Genomic DNA, 22,425 nt, shown 5'->3' with positions numbered 1-22,425 from the left:
AATATTTTCTCAGTCCCTTTCTTTTTCTCTTCTTCTTCTGGAACCCCTATAATTCGAATGTTGGTGCGTTTAATGTTGTCCCAGAGGTCTCTGAGACTGTCCTCTGTTCTTTTCATTCTTTTTTCTTTATTTTGCTCTGCAGCAGTTATTTCCACTATTTTATCTTCCACCTCACTTATCCGTTCTTCTGCCTCAGTTATTCTGCTATTGATCCCATCTAGAGTATTTTTTATTTCATGTATTGTGTTTTTAATCGATGCTTGATTCATCTTTAGTTCTTCTAGGTCCTTATTAACTGTTTCTTGCATTTTGTCTATTCTATTTCCAAGATTTTGGATCATCTTTATCATCATTATTCTGAATTCTTTTTCAGGTAGACTGCCTATTACCTCTTCATTTGTTAGGTCTGGTGGGTTTTTATCTTGCTCCTTCTCCTGCTGTGTGTTTTTCTGTCTTCTCATTTTGCTTATGTTACTGTGTTTGGGGTCTCCTTTTTGCAGGCTGCAGGTTCGTAGTTCCCGTTGTTTTTGGTGTCTGTCCCCAGTGGCTAAGGTTGGTTTAGTGGGTTGTGTAGGCTTCTTGGTGGAGGGGACTACTGCCTGTGTTCTGGTGGATGAGGCTGGATCTTGTCTTTCTGGTGGGCAGGTCCACGTCTGGTGGTGTGTTTTGGGGTGTCTGCGGACTTTTTATGATTTTAGGCCACCTCTCTGCTAATGGGTGGCGTTGTGTTCCTGTCTTGCTAGTTGTTTGGCATAGGGTGTCCAGCACTATAGCTTGCTGGTCGTTGAGTGAAGCTGGGTGCTGCTGTTGAGATGGAGATCTCTGGAAGATTTTCGCCGTTTGATATTGTGTGGAGCTGGGAGGTCTCTTGTGGACCAGTGTCCTGAAGTTGGCTCTCCCACCTCAGAGGCACAGCACTGACTCCTGGCTCCTCAATTTGGGATGATTTGTTGTCTATTCATGTATTCCACAGATGCAGGGTACATCAAGTTGATTGTGGAGCTTTAATCCGCTGCTTCTGAGGCTGCTGGGAGAGGTTTCCCTTTCTCTTCTTTGTTCTCACAGCTCCTGGGTCTCAGCTTTGGACCTGGCCCCGCCTCAGCGCGTAGGTCGCCGGAGGGCGTCTGTTCTTCGCTCAGACAGGACAGGGTTAAAGGAGCAGCCTCTTCGGGGACTCTGGCTCACTCAGGCCGGGCAGGAGGGAGGGGTACGGAGTGCGGGGCGAGCCTGCAGCGGCAGAGGTCGGTGTGACGCTGCAGCAGCCCGAGTCGCGCCGTGCGTTCTCCCAGGGAAGCCTCCCCTGGATCCCGGGACCCCGGCAGTGGCGGGCTGCACAGGCTCCCGGAAGGGCGGTGTGGACAGTGACCTGCGCTCGCACACAGGCTTCTTGGCGGCGGCAGCAGCAGCCCCAGCGTCCCACGCCCGTCTCTGGGCTCCGCGCTTTCAGCCGCGACTCGCGCCCGTCTCTGGAGCTCCTTTACGTGGCGCTCTTAATCCCCTCTCCTCGCGCACCAGGAAACCAAGAGGGAAGAAAAAGTCTGCTGCCTCTTCGGCAGCTCCAGAGTTTTCCCGGATTCCCTCCAGGCTAGCTGTGGCACATTAGCCCCCTTCAGGCTGAGTTCTCGCCGCCAGCCCCAGTCCTCTCCCTGCGCTCTGACCGAAGCCCGAGCCTCAGCTCCAGCGCTGCGCGCCCCGGCGGGCGAGCAGACAAGCCTCTCGGGCTGGTGAGTGCCGCTCGGCACCGATCCTCTGTGTGGGGATCTCTCCGCTTTGCCCTACCCAGGTATGTGGGGAGTTTCTTGCCTTTTGGGAGGTCTGGGGTCTTCTGCCAGCGTTCAGTAGGTGTTCTGTAGGAGTTGTTCCACGTGTAGCTGTATTTCTGGTGTATCCAAAATTTTGTTCTTTGAAAAGATCAACCAAATTGACAAACCTTAGCTAGACTGACAAAAAACAGAGAAGATTCAAATAAATAAAATCAGAAAGTGGAGACATTATTACTGACCTTACATAAATCAAAAGAATGATAAGAGAATACTGTGAACAATTATATGCCAACAAATTAGATAACCTAGATTCATGGACAAATTCCTAAAAATATACAAATTATCAAAACCAACTCAAGAAGAAATAGGAAATCTGAACAGACATGTAACAAGAGATTAAATCAGTGATTTAAAAAGAAAGGAAGAAAGAAAGAAAGAAGGGAAGAAAAAAAGAAAAGAAAGGAAGGAAGGAAGGGAGGAGGAAAAGAAAGAAAGAAAAAACTTCTATCAAAGAAATGTCCAAAACCAGATGGCTTCACTGGCGAATTCTACCAAATAACAACACCAAATCTTCTTAAACTCTTTTGCCCACCCCCACCCCCAAAAAGGAGAGAATACTTACTTCCTAAATCATTCCATGAGGTCAGTGTTACTCTGATACCAAAGTCAAAGATACTACAAGAAAAGGTACAAAGCAGAAATAACGGCTACCTCCTCCCCACCCCCATATAAAAAATTCCAGATGTTTCCAGTATTCTTCATTCCTGCATATAGCTACAGATTTTCATCTAGGATAATTTCCCTTCTGCTTGAAGGACTTTTTTTTTTTTTTTACATTTCTTGTAGTGCAGATACACTGGTGATTAGTTCTTTCAACTCTTGTATGTCTAAAAAGGTTGTTATTTTGCCTTAATTTTCAAGTGATATTTTTGCTGGATATAGAATTATAGGTTGACAGGGGGTTTTTTTCTGGTATTTTTAAAATGTTGCCTCACTGTCTTCTCACTTGCATGAGACCTCTGTTGTCACCCTTACCTTTGTGGCTTTACACATAGGTCTTTTTCTTTGGCTGTTTTAAAGATTTTCTCACTGTTGTTATTTGAGCAATTTGAGATGATATGCCTTGGTGGAGTTTCCTTCATGTTTCTTCTGCTTGGGATTCATTAAGTTTATTGAATCTGTGGATTTATCATTTTTATCAAATTTGGAAAAGTTTCAGCCATTATTTCTTCAAATAACTTTTTTGTTCCCATCTTATTCTCATCTCCTGTGGAACTCCAATTACACATATACTACATATACTACACCAGTTGAACCTGTCCCATAGCTCACTCATACCCCGTTCTTTTAAAAAAATCTCTATTACTCCCACATTTCATTCTGGATAGTTTCTATTAATAAATCTTTAGGTTTGTTAATCTTCTGCAGTGTCCTATCTGTTGTTAGTTCCATCCAGTGTATTTTTATCTCAGATATTGTCATTTTCATCCCTAGAAGTTCAATTTGGATCTCTTATATATTTTTCTTATCTCTACTTTTTAAACATATGGAATACAGTTATAATAAATATAATATACTTGCCTGCAAATTCTGACATCTATATTAGGGATTCTGGGTAAATTTCAATCAATTTAATTTTTCTCCTCACTGTGGGTCATATTTTCCTGTATTTTTGCATGCCTGTATTTTTTTAATTGGATGCCAGCTATTAGGAATATTATCCTGTTAGATGTTGGGTATTTTTGTATTCCTATACATATTCTTGAGCTTTGTTCTGAGATGCAGTTAAGTTACTTGAAAACAGTTTGATCCTTTTAGGTCTTGCTTTTGAGCATTCATAGGTAGGACCAGAACAATGCTCAGTCTAGGACTAATTGTTCCATACTACTGCAGCAAGATCCTTCTTTGTACTCCTTCCAATGCCCCAAGAATAATGGAATTTTCCAGTCTGAATGTTGAGAACAAGCACTATTCATGGCACCATTTGAGCGTGGGCCCTGTTACCTTGATTTCTATTGGGTGGTTCTTTCCCCAGTCTCTGGTAGTTTCTTCACATTTGGGTGCTGATAAATACTCAGCTGAACAATTAAAAGGGGATCTTCTACAGAGTTACAAAGTTCTCTCTCTATGCCACTTACTTGTTTCCAGTACTTTATTCTGTGAAGTATAGCTGCCTTGGTCTCCCAAGACTCTCAGCTTTGTCTCCTCAACTCAAGAAGTCCCTTGGGCTCAGCTCAAGTTCCTCCTCTCCGCACCACAGTCTGGAAACTCTCTGAAGAAAATCACATGGAACAGCTGTAGGGCTCAATTACCTCATTTGTTTCTTTAGTTTCAGGGATCTCTACCTTTCATTGCCTGATGTCCAGTGTCTTGAAAATCATTGTCGTCTGTATTTTGTCCATTTCTTGATTGGTTTAGGCTGAATAAGAACTAGGGTAGCTTTAGTACCCTTATAAGTCTATCTTGACTAGAAACAGAAGAATTCCCATTTAATTTTAATAATTTTAATTTAAGTATCCACTTTTGGTTAGTGGCTATTTTATTAGATGGCACTATTAAAAATTGCTGGGGTTGCTGAGGTTGAGTTTTTAAAATACAAATGTAAACTTCAAATGAGCACTTTTTAAAACTTATTCTTTAATAGACATTGTATTAAAAATGGAAGTTAATTCAGCCAACTTTCAGTTCTACCCTGACATAGGCAGTCTCATATGCATTGGAATTGTTCAAATTCGCTTCAAGTATAGTTCATCTTCAAACTCTATGTTCTTACGTTTTCCTGAATTTATAATAGATTCAAAATAAAGTGTTGTCACAGTGATTATAAGAATGAATAAACAAAAAAAGTTGAGTTTTTCAGTTTTGTCATTCTAATGGCCATTTGGAATTTTTGTTTTCAAAATATAAAATAGTAAAAACAATGCAGCCTGAAAGGTGTAATATTTTTGTTTGCTAAGTGCAAAGAGTAGTTCATACAGGAAATATTTTACCTAATATTAGGTAAAATATCAGATTAGGTAAAGATACTGAAAGATACTATTCAGTATCTTTAAAATGAAATTTATTATTTTTATTAATATATTTAATTATTCTTAAACTGTAATATTATTATTCATTACTGCAACAGGCCTATATATAGGTATAGTTTTTCCTTTTTCATTAAGTATATGAATGAAATTTAAAATATTTGTCTAGTACTTTTTTCCTTATTTGTACCGTACTATGAAATTTACTTTTTACTTTTTTGTGTTTTTTTTTTTTGCGGTATGCGGGTCTCTCACCGTTGTTCCCTCTCCCGTTGAGGAGCATAGGCTCCGGATGCGCAGGCTCAGCGGCCATGGCTCACGGGCCCAGCTGCTCCGCGACATGTGGGATCTTCCCGGACCGGGGCACGAACCCGTGTCCCCTGCATCAGCAGGCGGACTCTCAACCACTGCGCCACCAGGGAAGCCCTACTTTTTACTTTTTTATTTTTCACAAGCATGATTGATTTTGTATATATTTATATATGAAATTTCAATAAAAGAAAATATTTGCTGTTTAAATTTTTCTATATAATTTATTATTCATTTCTTTCATGATTTTTACTGAAAATAATTTTGTTCTATAGAGGGGTTGTTTAAAAAGTACCTGTTGTTTAAAAATATACTAGGCTTGGGACTTACCTGGTGGTGCAGTGGTTAAGAATCCGCCTGCCAATGCAGGTGACATGGAGGGTTTGAGTCCTGCTCTGGGAAGATCCCACATGCCGCAGAGCAACTAAGTCCACGTGCCACAACTACTGAGCCTGTGCTCTAGAGCCCGCGAGCCACAACTACTGAGCTGACATACCACAACTACTGAAGCCCACGCGCCTAGAGCCCATGCTCCTAAAATCTTCAGCTTCTAAAATGTAAAATTCTCCTCAGTGTTCTCTTTTTGTTTTTGTTTTTGTTTTTGTTTTTCACCATTCATTCAATGAATACCAGGCCCACCATGCCCCTGAAGAAAGTCTGAGCTAGGAGAAAGGACCTTTCAACTGAAATGAAGGTCAGAGTCTAAATGATTACCCAGAACTGGACATTGTAATATATGACTGTTCCTGGGACCAAAAGTCTTTTAATCTTTCATTTTTGCTCTAATCTAAGAGTGACTGAAAAGTTGATAGCACTTGCCCAAGTTTCTTTCTAAAGATCAAGGAAAAATGACACCTCAGAAAGGGATAAATTTGGGGGAAAAAAATCAAGTTTTTTCTGCTTGCACCCAATTAGAATATTGCTCTTTCAGTAGAAAGGTGATACGTAAAAGCTGACAGTCCCAGCTGTCAGGGCACTTAAATTTTGTCAGTGGAAGACACAGGAGCTAAGTAATTACAAAACTGTCAACTCTAATAAGTGCTACAAAAGAGGTACATGGAATCATGAAAGGTATGTAATTACTAGATTTTATTCTAGATCAGTGTGTCAAAAACCAGTGTAGTTAATGACAAATTTGTCAAATTTCCTGGCTATTTGATAAAGTTTACTGAAAAGCATGTTGGATAGAATGACTTTCACAGCTTTTGCAAATTTTTGTGTGGTTTTTAAATGACTGGTTTTTATTTATCTTCATCATAGCCCTTAAAGATCGTTCAGTTTGTTTCTGCCCCAGCTTGCTGTTACTGCAGCTGGAGGGCACTAAGCAAGGTTGGGGGCGTGTTATGGTTGGAGGCTGGGGAGACTGGAATAAAGGATGCCCATCCTCCAAAGGGGGTGTCTAGGGGACAGAGAGAGAGCGTTGACTTTCCACAACTGGCTTTTGACCCCGTTGACCTATTCCCAGCCTTCACTGTATTTCCTCTGGATTCCTGCAGGTCTAATTGGCCTCCTGCCTGTTTGTCTGATCTGATCTCCAGAAAGATCTTCCTCAAATGCAAATTTGCTCCACTGTTTAGTCTCTCAGTGGCTCCCTGTTCTTGCTGTTCTTGTTCTCACAATCCTGCTCCGAGCACCTCCCACCACCCTTGCCAGCTGACTCCTCAGTGCTCGCAGTGCTCATCCCAGACATCACCTCTTCTTGGAGATGTTCTCAAGCCTCCTAGTCAGGCCATGGGACCACTGTCCTAATAGCATCCCCGGCCCACGTCTACCAGGGAAACTGTCAGTCAGGCTTGCCTGCCTCTCTTCTGGTTGGTGTACTCCTTAGACAGGGATTTTTATCCCTCTGATCCTGGCCTCAGGCTGTTCTCTGGCACAGAGTGGTGCTTACTAAATCATTCAGTGAGTTAATTGATGAATGAGCTAATCGTCTGTTTTCCAAGCTTCGGACACACATTTCCCTTTTCTACAAAATATCTCCAAATGCACATCCTTCAGGCATATCAGAATTAACAGGTCCCAAGCCAAACTCATAATTCTCTACCTTAACTTAATATCTATATTGATTAATGGCACTATACATCCTTACTAACACTCAGCCTCAAAACCTAGTTCTACTGTCAACCCCTACATGCATTAAATTGTCCAGACCTCTTGCTTTTGCTTGTTCAAGTGTCTTTCCAAATCATTTTCTTGCTCCACTCCTGCTGCCTCTTCCTCCCCAGTTTCCTAACCAATGACCATCCTAGTTGAAGCACACACAAGCCCATCACTTGGGACTGCTCACGATTCCCTAAATACATTGTGCACCATTCCTCCTGTGTTTTACCAGCACCTACCCTCTGCTAACACCTGACCTTCCTCACCTTGCTCAGATGCCCCATGAGGCTGTTTAAAATGCCCCTGGGGGGAATTCCCTGGCGGTCCAGTGGTTAAGACTCTGTGCTTCCACTGCAGGGAACACGGGTTCAATCCCTAGTTGGGATCCCCGATCCTGCATGCCACAGGGAGCAGCCAAAAGAAAAAAAAAATGCCCCCGGAAAGACTTGTTCTCTCCCACTCTGGATCTCCAAGAATACTGTATCTTATTTGTATGACTGTTATATCACTTACCCCAGTTATTATGCGTGTTTCTATCTTATTGTCTAGATATCAAGCCCTTGGAAGACAGAGCCCATGTCATGTTCATCTTAGCAGGATTTTGCACAAAGTAGGAGTTTAGCAAATGGTTTTACATTTATTAATAGAATTAATCAATTTCATTCCTCAATTCATTCCATGAGACTATAATTACAACCAAATTTTCTACTCCTTAACGTAACTGTCGAGATTCATTGATTTCTTCAAAGGCAGAATTTTATGTTGGCTTTTGAATAATAACAGCTCCCACTGATTTCTTGCCTAGTACCTGCCAACCATTATACACATTTTATTTCTAATGCTTACAATAACCTTGCAAAATAGAAGGAAACATTTTACAGATGAGGAAACATGTTTCATGAGGGTAAGTAACTTGCTCAAGGCCATGTAAGTGCCCAAGTTGAGACTAGAAGCCAGGGTTGTTTGATTCTAAAAACCACCAGACCACATTACCCTCATCTATACTGTGGGGTATATGAGTCTGTTTTGTTCCTTTCCTTCATGTATTCATCTTTTCTTTTTTAATGTGCCATAATATACTTAAATGATGCCCTGATAACATATGTTTAGACTATTTTTCTATTTTTAATAAATTCTAGGACGGGGAAGATCTTGATACACAGCATCTGAAGAAGGTTATATCAACATTGATTTCCATGATTTGAGTTTAAAAATTATCTGTCACACTTCCCTTATCAGCACAGAGAATTATCACTGATGAAACATGTCTTATACAGTATGCATTTCTTTGGGACAGTGATACTGATTAATCTGAATATCCATGTATCACTGGTCATTTGTAGCTCATGTATTCATCTTTAAAAAGATTTTAGTTTGTTGCTAAGCTAATGTTTATTTTGTGCTTTATAGTCCACTTCAACATCAGACACATCTCAAGAGGATCTCGTGGAGAAAAAGTGCTTAACTGAAAAATACACACGTCTCTCCTGCAATAAAGTCTTCTGCCAACCATGGCAGAAATGCATCGATGGGACCTGTATTTGTAAACTTCCTTATCAGTGCCCAAAGAATGGTACCAGGGTATGTTCAGTTAATGGGAAAAGCTACCCAACTTACTGCCAGCAAAAGAGTTTGGAATGTCTTCGTCCAGAGGCAAAGTTTTTAAAAACAGGAACATGCACAGGTGAAGGTAGGAAAAGCCTAGTTTATTTTGTAAGAAGAAAATTGTCTACTATATTTTCTATTAAAAAATACTTTTCCTATGAAATGTTATGACGACAACTCAAAATTCTTCTCTAGACCCTCACTAGTAACTGGGATGATAACTAAAGAAATTAGGGGATCATCAGAATCTAGCCAGCCCTTGAGCCTAGAGCATGAGGCCCTGAGGCTGGTCCTTCCCCTCAGTGCCTATGCCACCCTCTGCTGCCCACCCCTTCAGAATTATCCCCACTCTCACTTCTACTTGGCTAAAGGAATTATTCCCAGAACTGTTGAGTTGGTTCAGAACCCAGTGAAAAGGGCTTTACATGAGACTGGTACTGATATGGAACCCCTTTGGACCCCAGCCCCAATAATTTCTTCCAGCATCCATCCCACCAGTCCCTACCCCTTTCCCTAGCCCCAACCCATCAGCCCTGATCCAAGGTTTAGCTCAGGCCATTGCTGGCCTAGGATATACTCCAACCTAGCAAACTTGGCACATCAGATCAGAGAGCTTGTCAAGACTTCATCCAGGTGCCTAATGTAGTGAGGAGGGCTGGGACCCTAATATGTAGATTAGCAGAGTGCTTAAGGTTTAAGGGTCTCACTGTCAGTCAGATTTAGTTGTAAACCCCTCCAAACCCCACCTCACTTATTGCAAACTATGTGGCCTCTCTGGAATGCAGTTTTCATATCTGTAAAATGTGAGTAACAGTAGTTCCTAATTCATAAGACTCTCGTGAAAATTAAATAACATGATGTATGTAAAGCTCTGTGAATAGTACACAGAGAGCGCTCATGAAATTTTAGCTATGACAGCAAACCTTAAGCTCGTTGTCTTCTGATATGAATTATCACAGACATTTCATGAATTTACAGAAGAATGCTTAAAACGTTCTTTTTAAAGTTACCATGACGTATGCCAGCACACAGTAGCCTAAATATTTTTGTATTGCTGAGTTAAGCTGTTAAGGTACTGTGGAACAGGAAGAAGAAAGATCCATAATTGAGTCTATCTCTCTTACTTGTTGGAGAGGACGAAAGCAACCATGGAGATTATTTTGTCAGGGTCAGACTTTTGTTCTCTTGAGGCATGAAATGCCTTAAATATATGAGAATACATAAACCTTTCTTACATTTTCATTATTCGCTTGGCTAACTTTTAAGAGCACGGATTTTGGAGTCAGATCAATATAGCAGGTTCAGATTCCTGGCTTCAGTCCTTGAGCAAGTAACTTAATCTCATGTATAAAAATGGATAAATTTAGATTCCTCATGTGTAAAAATAGGGATAAATATCACCCTAATCTTCATAGGGTTGATATGAAGATTTTATGGTACTTTTTTTTACAACTGGGTAGCACAGCCACTGACATATAATAAGCCCTCATAAAATGATTGCTTACCATTTGTTAAAATCTTCATGGTGGGTCTTCCCTGGTGGCGTAGTGGTTAAGAATCCACCTGCCAATGCAGGGGACATGGGTTCAATCCCTGGTCCGGGAAGATCCCACATGCTGCGGAGCAACTAAGCCCGTGAGCCACAACTACTGAAGCCCACGCGCCTAGAGCCCGTGCTTTGCAACAAGAGAAGCCACCGCAATGAGAAGCCTGTGCACCGCAACGAAGAGAAGTCCCCGCTCACCGCAACTAGAGAAGGCCCATGCCCAGCAACGAAGACCCAACGCAGCCAAAAAAAGAAAAAAAGCTTCATGGTGTTCAAAGTTAATTAGAAATTATGTATTTTATTACTTTAGAGAATTAATCAAGAGGGGAAAGAGTGCCTGAATATTGCTCATTCTTTTTTTTTAATTTTAGAACAATTTAGTGTTTCCTTGGAGAATGAAAAAGGACATTCAGAAGGAATTGTTGAAGTAAAACTTGTAGACCAAGATAAAAAAATGTTTGTGTGTGGGAAAAGCTGGAGCATTACACAGGCCAATGTGGCCTGCCTTGACCTTGGATTTCAACTGTGAGTGCTTCGTGTCACTGAATTTTCCCAGGGCTGATTTTATTATTCCAACTTTTTTTTTTTGATTACCCTATCTTTCTGTGCCTCAACTTCCTCAACTGTAACCTGAGCATATTAACTGCCTGTCATGAGGATAAAGTGCGTTTATGCTCAACTAACACTTAGAACACTGCTGAGCACCCAAAGTTTGCTCAGGTATCTGGATGCAATCCTTTGCCCATCTGTAGACTTGCAAATACATTCATCATTATCTCTATTCACCTATGATTATGTCCACTCCTTCATACCTAAAGTTGTTTATATAGGCCTTCTCTCTTTTTTTTCTCAACCTTGCAGAGATTTGTCTATTTGATTAGTGTTTTTGATTTTTGTATTTGTAAATTTTCTCTTGTTTCTTTATTTTCATTGACTTTTATCTTTGGCTCTCTCTCTTCTTTTCCCTATTGTATTTTTTCTAATTCTGTTAGTTAAAATGCTTAGCTCATCAATTTTCAGTTTTTCTTATTTTCTAATATAAGCATTTAAGGTACAAATTTCCCTCTAGGTAATGCTTCATCTGCATGCCATAACCCTCTATAAGTGGATATTTTATTTATTGTTCAGTTCAAAATATTTTCTAATTTTCAATATAATTTCTTCTTTGACTCATACATAATTTAGAAGTTTCTTTTTTTACATTCCTAATGAGTATATTAGTTCACTTTTGGTTAACTTTTTTATATAGATTTCCCATTTAATTTTATTGTCGAGAGAGAACGTCTCCATATGATGACAATTGTTTAAATATTTTTTTGAGACTTGCTTTGTACTGAGTATATTTTAAATGCTTCATGTGCAGGGTTCTGCATAATAGATGTTTTATCCATTAGAATAAGCAAGCTTGTTGATTGCTTTATTCAAATATTTTCCCATTTATTTACTTACAAGTTTTCTATGCTTTTATCTTTTAAGTGTGTCCGTTATAAACAACACATATCTAAATTTTTTTAAAAAAATACAATATGACAATAACTGTCTGAAGAGTTTAGTCCATTTACATTATTGTGATTATTTACACTGTTGAATTTATTTTTCCTATCTTGTTTTGGGCTTATTAGTTAACTTGCTTCCTCTGTCCTCTTGTTTCTTCCTTTTTAAATTTTATTAGGTTAATAAAGTCATTGTTGTTGTTTCTTAATCTTCTCCTTTTTCTCCCTCTAATTTGTTTGAAAATTATATACATCCTATTTCTATTCCTTTAGCAGTTATCTTTACATTTATACCATGAACCGTTAACTTAGAAAGTCCTTGGCCTCTTCAGGAATAATATCAATACAAAGAATGGCATTATCGTGTCAAGTTTCCAGTATTTTGTTCAATCTTATTTTTATATATCCCTGAAGTTAATTGCTATCATTATATACTAAGCAATTATCATTACTTTTGTTCAGTCAGTGCTTACTCAGATGTACTTCATGTTTACCAACTTCCTGGTTTGTTGCTGCTTCTTTCATCTCACTTCTTTGTTCTGGCTTCAATTTTCTTCTTCCTAAACCACATCTGCTAGTAGTTCATTAGTGAGAGTCTCTTATCATTAAATTGAGCCATAGAGTATTTCTTATTTTCGACAGTTTGTGACCTACAACCTATGATTCAACCTAATGGCAAACTCTCTCACTCTTTGATCTCCCAATTTTTGTTCTGGTATTTTGTATAAGCTCATGAACAGACTTCTCTGATTTTAGACAGTGGGTATTTCCCTTAATTCCTTAAGAGCTCACTGAGGGCATTTATCTAGTACTTTTAGATATTTATAGGTTGAGAGGTTTTTCAGATTATTCACCTGTCAGATTGCCCCAAATGGCTCCCATCTGTTCTCATATTTCGATGTGGTTTGGCACAGTTTCATGACCACTATATCTTCATTATGGATCTGAACCTCTTTGTTCCCTTTAATTGCTCTCTTTTTCCCTTTCATTGTAATTTATCTGATATTTATATTGCCATTACTGCTTAATTTTTGTTTACATTTGCCTGATGCATCTTTGCTCAACCTTTTATTTTTAACCCATTTTCCCCATTAACTTCTAGAGAAAAGCAGGGAGCAATTGAATGTTCTGGAAGAATAGCTTACTGTAACTCATCATCTCTAAGATATTGGGTCACTGAGGTAGCCTGTTAGCTACACAAATTCTGAACAAACTGAGAAGTCCAAGCAATGGCACATAGATGTCAAAATATTACTTAATACTGTCAAGACTGAATTGAGGATAGAGCTTAGCATAAAAGCAAAATGGACCTGCTAGAATCAAACTAACTGAACCTCCCTGATCCCAGGCAACAATGGGGCCAACCAGGTAAGACTTACAGCATTCGGCAGGTGAAGAGGACCCAAAAGGAAAAAATGGAAGAGCTGGGCTGACCTTTCCTGGTTTACATTTCCAAAATTCCCTGATAAAATTAATCCACTCCCTTCCTGGAGAGAAAAGGAGTTAAGCCGTAGAGAGAGGCCAAGAATGACACATCTCAGGTTGGAAAGAAAGCAGTGTGGACGAAGAGGCATTCCTCCTTAATGAGAAACAGAGGAGAGGAAACCAATATTTGTGGGTTCTTGCCATGTTTTGAACTTTGGCCAGTCAGTTTAAACTGATTGTTTTAGTTGATCTTTGCAAAACTCAGGTAGTTATATTCCCTGTTTTAGGTGAAGATATTGAAGCTCAGAGAATTTAAGCATATTGCCCAATCTATCACCCATATGTAGAAAATAAGAGGAAATAGTCCTTTACCTCCTACAGTAAAGTTATAAATACAAAGTACTAATTATTCTACCTTACTGTTTCATTTATTTGATTTGCAGAGGTGCTGTTGATACTCAAAGCAGAGATCCTCATATAAATTCCACTGAATGTCTACATGTACATTGTCAAGGATTTGAGACCAGTTTGGCTGAATGTACTTTTACTAAGGGACTCACTAGCGGTTCCGAGGGTTTGGCTGGTGTGGTGTGTTACACGGGGAGTGCAGGTTAGTGGAGTACTGGCCTGATATTTTCCCTTCCTTCAAGGTTATTTATTTCACGTCAAGTCTGTAGTAAACAAACAAATTACAGATACCCTCTTGCCAGTCAAACACAATGGCAAAATCATATTTTGGGTTTCAGAGCCGAAATGGGTGCTTTTCCCCTATTGTACCTTTTTTGCCATTCAAATATTACTTCTATCCAGGTTCCTATATGGGAAGTAAAGTTGCTTGACTCCCCTTTAATTCCTTGAACATATGGATTAAAGTTGATGTAGCAAACACAAGTTAATAAAACATTAGAAGAAACTCATCATCACCCTTGAGAGGTCCAGCCGATTACACATTTCTTTAAAATGGTTAAGTGACCACATCTGTGCCTCAGGCAATCATTGCCACTTTTCTCCTTCATCTTGACCTTGGAATATTTTAGCCATATATACCGTATTAAAGACCAAAGCCTTTTTTGGTGCTAAAAAATAAGTACCATCAAAATGTAAACAGCACTGCCAAGTAAGCCTCAGGATGGGGGTGGGGGATAAAGTAGTAGCGTGAAAGGAATGGATGAGCACCAGAGTTCGCCAGTGTCAGCAAGGGCTCCTGATTCCCGAAACCCCTGCCCCATCTCAGCGAGCAGAGACCTCCACAATAAATGCTGGTTTTCAGAGATTATAAAAGGGCATCCACAAGCCAGCTTTGGCATTTATTTTCCTTATTAATCATATATACTATGTCAATACTACCACCCATACATTTTATATCATTTTTTATTTGTGCCTGGCTTTATCTTCAGGTCCCCATTGTTCCAAACATGTGATAAAGATGTCACCCACAACTCCATAGATAAATTTCACAAAGATAATTCCTACTTTACAGTTTCTCCAGCAAACGACTCCTTTCAGTGTGTGAATGGGAAACACATTCCTCAGAAGAAGGCCTGTGATGGTGTCAATGATTGTGGAGACCAGAGTGATGAGTTGTGCTGTAAAGGTAGAAATGAATCTAGCCTTTAAACCCTCAAAAGCATTCTTTTGACTAAGAAAGTAGAAGCAACTTTACCATTGAATTAAGATTCCATCTCATTCCATTTTAAGAATGAAAAAAAATACCCCTCTTGTATTTATGTTTGCACAGAGTGCCGAGGTGAAAGTTTTTTCTGTAAATCGGGTGTTTGTATTCCAAAGCAGTATAAGTGCAATGGTGAGGTGGACTGCATTACTGGAGAAGATGAAATTGGTTGTGAAGGTAATTTAAAGTTTCATGGTTACTTTTTTTCATTATTTGACCCAGGGGTTTTAGCAGGCTTTGTAATTATTTCCTAGAGCCAATTTGTCAATAGGGACTATAAAATGGCAATTTCATTTTTTAAAATTTTTATTGAAGTATAGTTAATTTACAATGCTGTGTTAGTTTCAGGTGTACAACACAGTGACATATATATATATATTCTTTTTCAGATTCTTTTCCCTTATAGGTTATTACAAAATATTGAGTAGAGTCCCCTGTGCTATACAGTAGGTCCTTGTTAGTTATCCATTTTATATATAGTAGTGTGTATATGTTAACTCCTAATTTATCTCTCCCCCCTTCTCTTTAAAAATGGCAATTTCTAACTCAACATTCCTTCTGTGTTTATTAATTGGAATTCTATAGAGAAGAACTATTTTGTTTCCGCGAAATTCAGTTCATCGTAGAAAGGCAGAATGATATTTAATTCTTTCCCTTTACTTACCAAGTTTCAAAGCAGTGAGTAGGTGCTCTTTGCTTTTTGGTGCTCATTGGAAAACCTCCAAAGGTGGAAAATATTTACTAGGTACCTACTCTGTCCCACACAGACTGACTTCTTGCTCCCATTGATGCTTTCTGGAGGAAAAATCTCCCTAAGTTAATATATTCATTCATCTACTCAACGGATGTTTATTAAGTTCTTAATATGTGTGCCAGGTCCTGTTCCAGATGCTGGGGTTACAATAGTGAATAATATTTCAAAATCCCTGCCCCCTCATGGGTCTTATATTCTAGTGGAGGAAGAGAAACAATAAAGAGAAATAAGTAAAAATATCTAGTAAAATAATAAGTACTAAGAAAAAAATAAAGCAAGCAAGGAAGATATCAAATGCCCCGGGGAGGGGGGTAGCAGTAAGTTCTGAAATTTTAGGTGAGGCGGCTTGGGAAGGCTCACTCACTATTACTTTTAGGCAAAGCGCCGAAGGAAAAGATGGAGCCAGCCATGCAGACATCTGCGGAAGAGTATTCTAGGCAGAGGCAACAGCCAGTGCAGTGTTCCTAAGACAGGACCATTCCAGTATGTTTGAGAGGCAATCAGCAAGGAGGCTAGTGTGGCGGGTGTTCCAAGTGGGGTTAGTGGGTTAAAAGACAAGCAGTGGGAGAGGTTGGAGCGGTGCTTGGGTGAAAGATCAGGGCAGATCCAGTGAGGCCTGTTAGTGAGTGAAATTGGGTCTCTAAGCAGAGGAACGGCATGATCTGACTTACATTTTAAATCAAGATTACCCTGGCTGCTGGGTGGGGAATAGGCTGTATGAGGGCGAGGGGCGAAGCAGGGCAACCAGTGAGGAAGCTACTGCAGTAATCCAGGGAAGAGATGATAGTGACTAGGATAAGTTGGTAGGAATGGAAATGATGAGAAGCAGTCAGATTCTGGATATGTTTTGAAACTAGAGCCAAAAAGATTTGCTGATAGATTGGATGGGGGTGTGAGAACAAATGAGCAGTCAAGGGCGGCTCAAGGGGCTTTGGCCTGAGAATGGAAAGGATGGAGCTGCTTTCTTCAAAGATGGGAAGGCTGCAGGAGGAGTGTGGGTCCTTGAATCCACCTCACTTATGGAATGAATCCAGTGGTGCTCTGGTAAATGTTTAACAGTTGGCTTTGAAGAGGGACAGGGACTCCCTGATCTGTAGCTTTTGCTAATTTCTGGGGAGTAAATTACTCCCACTGTGGGTGATTTCAAGCCATTGACATGATGTCACAGAACACAAACTGGGAAGTGACACAACAGCCTCTTGTGTAGTGGTAAAGTCCGTGTCAGGACACCACTGAATTACTGTTAATGGTTTATTGTAGTTTTTTGTACTTGTCTTACCTTTCCTTCTCAACAGCAAACACCTTTAAAACAGGATCAAATTATTTTTACGTTCCAAATGTCTCAGGTAAAGTGCCTTCCACATAAGCATTAAATAAATGTTGAAGATATGTATGGATAAGTTAATTGATATTAATTATATCATGTATAGTTGCTTGATATGCCAAGTATTTGACTTTAAAGAAATTTTGTTTAATTTTCCATTGATATCAGTTCTTAAAAGACACACATTTTAGGATTTCAAATCACGTTAATTTTTTTGAAGGGTATAAAGCAGTTGAGCAAAGTACTTTAATGTTGGTTAAATGTAGTGAAATCCTTAGTGAAGAGAGGAGAGAAAGAAATTTCAAAATATTTTTCAGGAAAGAAGACAGTGCCCTGACTTTTGCCAGTGCAGCTTGATAGCTTCCCTCACCCTCAGTTTTACTGAGATATAATTGACATACAACACTGTAGAAGTTTAAGGTGTACAGCATGAGCTTGACTCATATATTGCAAAATTATTACCAAAATAAGTTTAGTTGATATCCGTCACCTCATATAGTTACAATTCTTTTTCCTTGTGATGAGAACTTTCAGGATTTACTCAAAGCAACTTTCAAGTATACCATACAGCAGTGTTAACTACCATCACCATGCTGGTGACGTCACTAGCCCCAGTGCTTATTTACCTTATAACTGCAAGTTTGTACCTTTTGACCACCTTCACCCAGTTCCCCACCTTCACCCAATCCCCTAGCCCTCAACCCCTGCCTCTGGTAGCCACAAATCTGACCTCTTTTTCTATGAGTTTGGACTTTTTAGATGCCATATATAAGTGAAACCATACAGTATTTGTCTCTCTCTGAAGCTCTACAGTTTGATTTCACCGCTTCAGTATAATAATATTTTGGGTTTCCTCTCCACCTTCTCCTCTTCTTCCCCTCTCCCTCCCTCTCCTCCTCCTCAGAATTTGTTAGTTTATCAGAAAAAAAAAAAGAATCCTACTGCAAGGGAATAACTACAACATAAAGCTTACTTTTAGTATTAATTTCTTGAATCCGTATCAAAAATACCTTTTGTCAACTGTCATTGTTACTTCAGTTTATCCATCTTTAGAGTGAGCTCTGCTTTATATTTCAATAAGGATTCTAATTTTTCCCTCTCTGAGAAACAGCAAGTGAGAGCAGAGATGTGATATAAATATTTTAATATATCCATTGATCTCTCCTTTCAGGGAACAGATCAGAATCACTAAACCAAGGGAGTTTTGGAGTACACTTTAATTTCATTTATCCTTTATAAACCCACTTTTTATTAATATAAGTTAAAAAGAGTAAATAAATTTTGTTTAACTATATAATAAGTCTGCTATTGGGTATGTATTCAAATATATCTAAAATATGAATCTTTTTTTAAAACTGAAGTTAAAATGATTTCCTTGTTGTGGTGAAACTGGTGTGTGTTTAAGTGTAAGATGAAACATTTGTTAAGCAGTATTAAAAATCAAAGTATTTGGTTGTGCCCACAAAAAATGGCATACTGTGGTTCCCTTTTATCTTTTTGTAAATATTAAAGTTGTTATACTATTACTGAAATATTAATGATTAGTGTATATTTAATTCAAGTGAAAATGATCTCTTTGCTACAGTGAGATTTTTGTTTTGTTTTTAGGAACTGGACATCCTGAAATTAAAGGTAAATCTATTTTTACAATAGATTTAAATAAATAAATTTTGTAAATTTATATTACAAAATTGAGAAGAAGAATAAGGTGTTCTAGCTTGAAATGGTATGCATTTTTTTTCCAAATAAAAATTATCCTTTGCTGTGGTAATTTTTTTGTTTTTGTTCTTTTTTCAGGTGCTTTACATATGGCTCAAGGTAAAAAAATTTATTAAATTCTCGGGGTATTGCAGAATTGAAACAAAATACAAGCAAGCACTGCTGTTACCTTATATTTTAAGGTAACTATTAACTGAGGATGACATAACCAGTTTTAACATTTGTTTAGGCACAGTGGCCTTTTCCCCGCAGTGTAGTAAACTTTCATTCTCACACTCCCGTTCACAGCCTGCTAGCCAAAAACCACCCAAGGCGCATCCCCTGCACATTTCATCTCTGCCAAATACCCTTCTCTTCCTTTGCTTTTTCCCCAAAACCAAGGCAGCTCCTGAAGAAATTGTCACCAGAGAAAAGATAACATCTTTTTATGACAGGTATTTTCTTATTTACTTTTGTAATAGATATCCCGAAATCTTCCAGCTCTTTAGGGTCATCCCTTTCTTCATTATTCATATAAAATGACTACTAAAAGTTTACGGTCCTCCTTAGGGTTCCTGAGTGACTTTTATATGCTCAAGATCAGCCCTGTTCTAAATGGCAGTTTCAACTATTTCTTTGTATTCCCTCCCTCTTGTCATTTTGCCCTCCAAGGCTGCTGTCCTTTTTGTTTTGTTTTGTTTTTGTTTGTTTGTTTCCTCTTCTTCATTCCTTTTCGCCTTCCCTCCTTCTTGTCCTTCCTTCCTTCCTAGTTTCAGAACTCAGGGGCAAAGAGAAGACTTAATGATATTCCCTAGCTCATTGCACACGATCATCTCTGTCCAGGCAAGCCCCCTCTCTTGCTTTATTTATTCTCCTTTATTTCTATACCTGACTCCCATTCCCCATAAGCAACCATTTTAATGTGATTTAATGTGTATGTCTTTTTGTTTGTATACATTCTTATCCAGTGTGTACTGTCATCTTGTGAGCATACATTTGTAATTCACATAGTATTGTGTTCTAGATCTTATATTTCCTTTTTATCTTTTCACAAAGCGTTACGTTTTTAAGATCTGTCCATGTTGTGATGTTTCCATCTAATCTGTTGCTTCTAACTGCCACATGATAAAACACTGTGGTGTTCATCTTTCACAAGTGACTCTCTACCTTCTCAGTAATGGACTCTCAGCCTGCACTCACAGTGCAGTGAATATCCTCTCCTTAAGGATGTGTGGGAGGATTTCTTTGAGACATCTAGCTGGGCCAAGAATTGTTGGGTCTTGGGGTATGCCTTTACTTAATCTGACAAACTAGTGCCTGCTCGTTCTCTGGCAGAGTGGTCCTCACCTCCACCGACAACACCCAAGGGCTTGCCTCAAACCCACTAACGTTTAGTACTATGCAGCTTTCTAATTTTGCTTGTCTCATACTCTCAAGTGATACGGCATTGTTTATTAATTTGAATTTTTGTCGTAACCAATGATTTTGGGTTTCTCTTCATATGCATACTGGCCTTTTGAGTTTCCTCTTCCTTTTCTTTCTTCTGTCCTTTTTCCAGTTCACATCTTTTGCCTCATTTCATATTGGGGCTGCAGTCTTCTTTCTTGTTGCATTCTAGATATTAATCCATGTTCGGTTTTAGACATGCAAATACCTTCTTCCATTCTGTCACCCATCTATTAACTTTAGCCAAGATTAAAGATTAAATTTAATCTTTAAATGTTTAAATCTTTATTTAATCAAAGTCATTGATTGTTTTTCTTACGGTCTGTGCTTTTGGAGTTTTATGCTGCTCTTCTAATATCCAGTATATCTCAGCTACACTGGACTTTCCCCATCTTCCTTTGTTGAGCATTTAATATGAAGTCTTCTCTTTCGTTCATGTTGTTGCTTTTGTGAAAGCTCTGAGCAGAAAATAACCTAGATGTGTAGCATAACAGATACATGTATGTCTCTCCCAAAAAAAAGTTGGGAAATCCAGTGATAAAACACAGGATTGCTGCAGCAAAGTAACATTGCCCCCCTGGGCTGCAACCTCATCCAAGACAGAACAACACGTTGTGGGAATTCACCTTTGGATCCTCAGGTCAAAGAACTGATGATCCTGTCCATGACTGAAATGTTCTAGGACAGTAGAGTGAAGATGGAATCATCCCATATAACTTCAAGCAAAGGTCTCAGAGAAAAAAAGGAAGAAGAGAGAATGTGTTTCTGTTTTTCTTTTTGTTTAACTTTTGACTTCTGCATCCCAGATGATTAATAATAACTATGCCTAACACTGAAACCAATTAAACATTGCATGACCCCTGTTAAGAGGTGCCTTATTATATATACAAAATGAGAAGACCCTTTTTAATGTCAGCTCAGGACTATTTCGGTCAGTGTCTATAACTGCTCCCTACCTTATATAAAGACCTGGCAGGGCTTCCCTGATGGCGCAGTCATTGAGAATCTGCCTGCTAATGCAGGGGACACGGGTTCGAGCCCTGGTCTGGCAAGATCCCACATGCCGCGGAGCAACTGGGCCCGTGAGCCACAACTACTGAGCCTGCGCGTCTGGAGCCTGTGCTCCACAACAAGAGAGGCCGCGATAGTGAGAGGCCTGCGCACCGCAATGAAGAGTGGCCCCCGTTTGCCTCAACTAAAGAAAGCCCTCGCACAGAAACAAAGACCCAACACAGCCAAAAATTAATTAATAAATTAATAAATTAAAAAAAAAGACCTTGCAAATGCAGAGTTGAAAGAGATGCTTTTCTTCTCTGAACCAGGCATTTCGCCTGCTCTAAATGCAGAACTCTGCAGCACCATAGTCTAACCATTCACTTGTGCCAACAGACACCTGTAGTTTGTGCCTGAAAATTTTCTTACGTAGTTCATCTGGAGCCTTCACAATTACCTAGCTATAGAAAGGAAATAAGATTTTGTACTGTCCTTTTTAAAAGTAGGACAAGGTTTAGACAGATAATTATTATCAAAGTTTAAATGATTTTAATGATTTAATTCTTACTATAAACACAATATTAAACATTGGCACTTTTGTTTGATTATAGAAGAAACAGAAATGTTGACTGCTGATATGGATGCAGGTAAGTTAGCATTATTCTTTTTTACTGGTGCTTCACTGGTTAAATTTGCATTTTAATGTCATTTGCGTGTGTGTATGTATGCATATATGTAATATAATTTATTCAATCAGCAATTACCTTTGATATCAACTTAAATAGAAAAAAATAACATTACTACTTTCCTTATCATTTTTAAGAAAAACAAGCATAAATGCTTCTTGAGAACTGCTTTTAAAATGGGTTAATTCATATGGCTAGTTTTGAAATGAAAACAACACTCTAGTCCTACAAAAGATTTTTCTATTTGTTATGAGATTTGTTAGGTCAGTTTTGTCAAAAACAACCAGATTTCAAGTGTGACCCAGGGCATACATTTTGAAATAGAAAAATAATAGATGTTAATTGAATGAACCTGCTCTTTTGCAATATTTTAAACCATGATAGCAGGAGGTCTGTGAAGATCTGTATCTTGGCCAGTTCTGCACTGAGGGCCAAATTCAATTAAAGTATTAAGTTTCTGGGAAGACAGTAATTGATAAGAGCTTTTGAGTCAGACTGACTTGTATTAAATCCTGACTCAGTTATCTGTTAGTTGTGTGACCTTAGGTGAGTAACAATCTCAAATGCAAATTAGGAATGAAGTAT

At 38.8% G+C, this 22,425-nt stretch overlaps 1 protein-coding gene across 1 annotated transcript in view; it reads left to right on the top strand.

Moving 5' to 3' along the window:
• CFI (complement factor I) overlaps positions 1-22,425 on the top strand; it is a 47,900-nt gene that overhangs the window by 13,842 nt on the left and 11,633 nt on the right. The window contains exons 2-9 of the mRNA XM_060096203.1: positions 8,609-8,888; positions 10,721-10,874; positions 13,711-13,877; positions 14,748-14,861; positions 15,006-15,116; positions 18,626-18,649; positions 18,815-18,835; positions 21,766-21,801. Of these exons, the coding sequence (XP_059952186.1) occupies positions 8,609-8,888; positions 10,721-10,874; positions 13,711-13,877; positions 14,748-14,861; positions 15,006-15,116; positions 18,626-18,649; positions 18,815-18,835; positions 21,766-21,801 (907 nt within the window). The remainder of the gene's footprint in view (positions 1-8,608; positions 8,889-10,720; positions 10,875-13,710; positions 13,878-14,747; positions 14,862-15,005; positions 15,117-18,625; positions 18,650-18,814; positions 18,836-21,765; positions 21,802-22,425) is intronic.

Source organism: Mesoplodon densirostris, chromosome 1 (genome assembly GCF_025265405.1).
Source record: "Mesoplodon densirostris isolate mMesDen1 chromosome 1, mMesDen1 primary haplotype, whole genome shotgun sequence".
Classification (NCBI taxonomy): Eukaryota; Metazoa; Chordata; class Mammalia; order Artiodactyla; family Ziphiidae; genus Mesoplodon; species Mesoplodon densirostris.
This window is presented reverse-complemented; position numbering and strand designations above follow the sequence as displayed.